The sequence below is a fragment of the Parasteatoda tepidariorum genome, unplaced genomic scaffold, assembly GCF_043381705.1.
Source record: "Parasteatoda tepidariorum isolate YZ-2023 unplaced genomic scaffold, CAS_Ptep_4.0 HiC_scaffold_10613, whole genome shotgun sequence".
NCBI lineage: Eukaryota > Metazoa > Arthropoda > Arachnida > Araneae > Theridiidae > Parasteatoda > Parasteatoda tepidariorum.
The window spans coordinates 1-2,439 of NW_027261322.1; the positions used below are offsets into that span (position 1 = coordinate 1).

At 34.1% G+C, this 2,439-nt stretch overlaps 1 protein-coding gene across 1 annotated transcript; it reads left to right on the top strand.

Annotated features, from left to right (window-relative positions):
* Positions 1 to 2,119: 2,119 nt before the first annotated feature.
* On the top strand, positions 2,120 to 2,423 carry LOC122273883 (gastrula zinc finger protein XlCGF49.1-like; the record flags this gene model as incomplete). The annotated part of the gene is made up of 1 exon (XM_043057859.2): positions 2,120 to 2,423. A coding segment is annotated over exon 1 (304 nt), but the record flags the coding sequence as incomplete, so codon positions are not given.
* Positions 2,424 to 2,439: the final 16 nt, after the last annotated feature.

The window sequence follows — 2,439 nt, forward strand, 5'->3', positions numbered from 1 at the left end:
CTTCACAGTTTGGCGCGAAAAGAACCATCAGTACTCTTAAGAAAATTAGACTTACCTAGCATCACTCACGAACTCTTTATTAAATTAATGTGTCGATACTCCAACCAAGGAAATTAGCAGATTCTCTTCTTTTGTTTAATGAAAATGACATAAATAGTTGTTTCAAGCATGGCGATTTCAGCTTCGCACATTTCGAAGCTGTATATCAACATACTGCGACTTTTCCAGAAGAGGTACATGCGCACAAACCTATTTTATTCTGACGTCATTGCTTAGAATCACGTATTCCCGAGAAAGAGGGAAAAAGTTGCATATTCCCCGTCTTAAGGATTGGGAACATTACGGTTTGGAATCGTTCTCAACCAGAACTGGACCTAACCGCACCGATCGTTCCTAAATTACGGTGCGAACTGAGGTCACGTGACTAGTTTGCTTTCGTGTAACCAGTGTTACCGGTGCGAATATTGGAACGCAGCTTTACTGTAGGATAGAACGGAAAAGAGCGGGCCTATATTTTGGTGACCAAGGCAAATACCTTGGCAAACAAAAATATAGACGGCATTCCCAAAAGAGCAGAAAATCAGGGGCATGAATCGTGGTTGCCGGGAGAAAAGTATTGCACCAAGCAGACTCCTCAATTCTGCTTTTAACATGTAAAGCAGTGATTCTCAACCACTGTGCCGCGTCACTTTTGTGTGCCGCCAAATTCTTAAAATGTGCCGCAAAATATTAGAAATGATACAATAAAAATTATAATGCTTTTTTTTATTATGAGTAAAGTTAAAGAAAAACTTATATATATATATATGCATATATACTTTTTGTAATTTTTCCACGCTTTAACCACGTGAACATCTTTGTCGGCGATTGTCTTGTGTCTGACAATAATAAAATAAGATGGAAGTGTTATATGACACACAATTTTAAAAAACTTTATAAGAGCTAATCACTAAAGTAAGCTATGCAATTAATAAACAAATTAACAAAGGATAGCTTACAAAAATGAAGCTAACAATTAATAATTAGCAAAAGAACTAGGTAACAAGAATTCACAAAAAAATAACAGTTAATGCAACAAAAAAGACTAACTGTTAATTACTATAGAAAGCAAGCTAACAATTAATAACTAGCAAAAAATAAATAACTGTTACTAACTAATAAAAAAATTTTTGAAAAAAATAATTAATCCCTTCATAAATTTGCTTTTGTAGTACATATTATTTTATTTCACATTCAAAATTATTATCACAAACTATTTAACATAGTATGAAATAGGTAATAAAACTACTTTAAATCTAATTTTTTTCATTGTCTGCCGTCAAATTTCGAAATCGTTAAAAGTGTGCCGCAACAAAAAAAAGATTGAGAATCACTGATGTAAAGTCACAAGGTATTTGCTGTCTCTCTAGCTTAAGCCAGAGCCTTATTAATGGAATCAGAAAGCTATAAGCTTAAGCAAAGATCTCGTCTCACTATACTACACACATCAACTTGTCAATCCTTCATTCCAAACAATCCGAGCCTCTATAATCCGAACTTATATGAGTTAGGAAATCTGAATCAGGAAAAATGTGCTCGAAATAATTTGTGTATCATGTTAAATAGTAAATCTTGCTTCAATATGTCCGAAATATATTAATTGATTTTAGTTTATGTGCTCTAAGTACTTCCACAATGATTGTCGAAAATACATCGGCAATGAATGGAGAAATATAATTATTGGTATTAAATAGAGGACCTCAGTTGAATCTCGTCTTGGCGAATCTAGTGGGCGTCACAGATAGCGATACGGAAATATCTTCTAAAAGTTATCTGACTAAGGATAGTTGTGTTCCTACAAGAGTGAAATCTTATTCTTGTAGTATATATAACAAGACTTTTCCCCATAGAAGTAATCTGACTACGCACGGTTATGTTCATACTGCTGAGAAACATTACTCTTGTAGTTATGTAATAGGAGTTTTTCACAAAAAAGTAATCTAACTAAACACTATCGTGTTCACACTGGTGAGAAACCTTATTCTAGTATATAGTAAGAGTTTTTTCATGCAAAAGTCATCTGACTAAGAAGAGTTCTGTTCACACTGTTGAGAAACTTTATTCTTGTTGTTTATGTAATATGAGTTTTTCACAACAAAGTCTTCTAACTGAACAGGGTCTTGCTCACATTGGTGAGAGACCTTATTTTTGTAGTATATGCAACAAGAGTTTTTTGAAAAAAAGTCGTCTAACTGAACACAGTCGTGTTCACACTGGTGAGAAACCTTATTCTTGTAGTATATGCTGCAAGAGTTTTTCGCAAAAAAGTCATCTGACTAAACACAGCCGTGTTCACACTGGTGAGAAACCTTATTCTTGTAGTATGTGCAACAAAAGGTTTTCGCAAAAACTCTCTCTAACTGTACACAGTTGTGTTCACACTGGTGAGAAACCTTATTC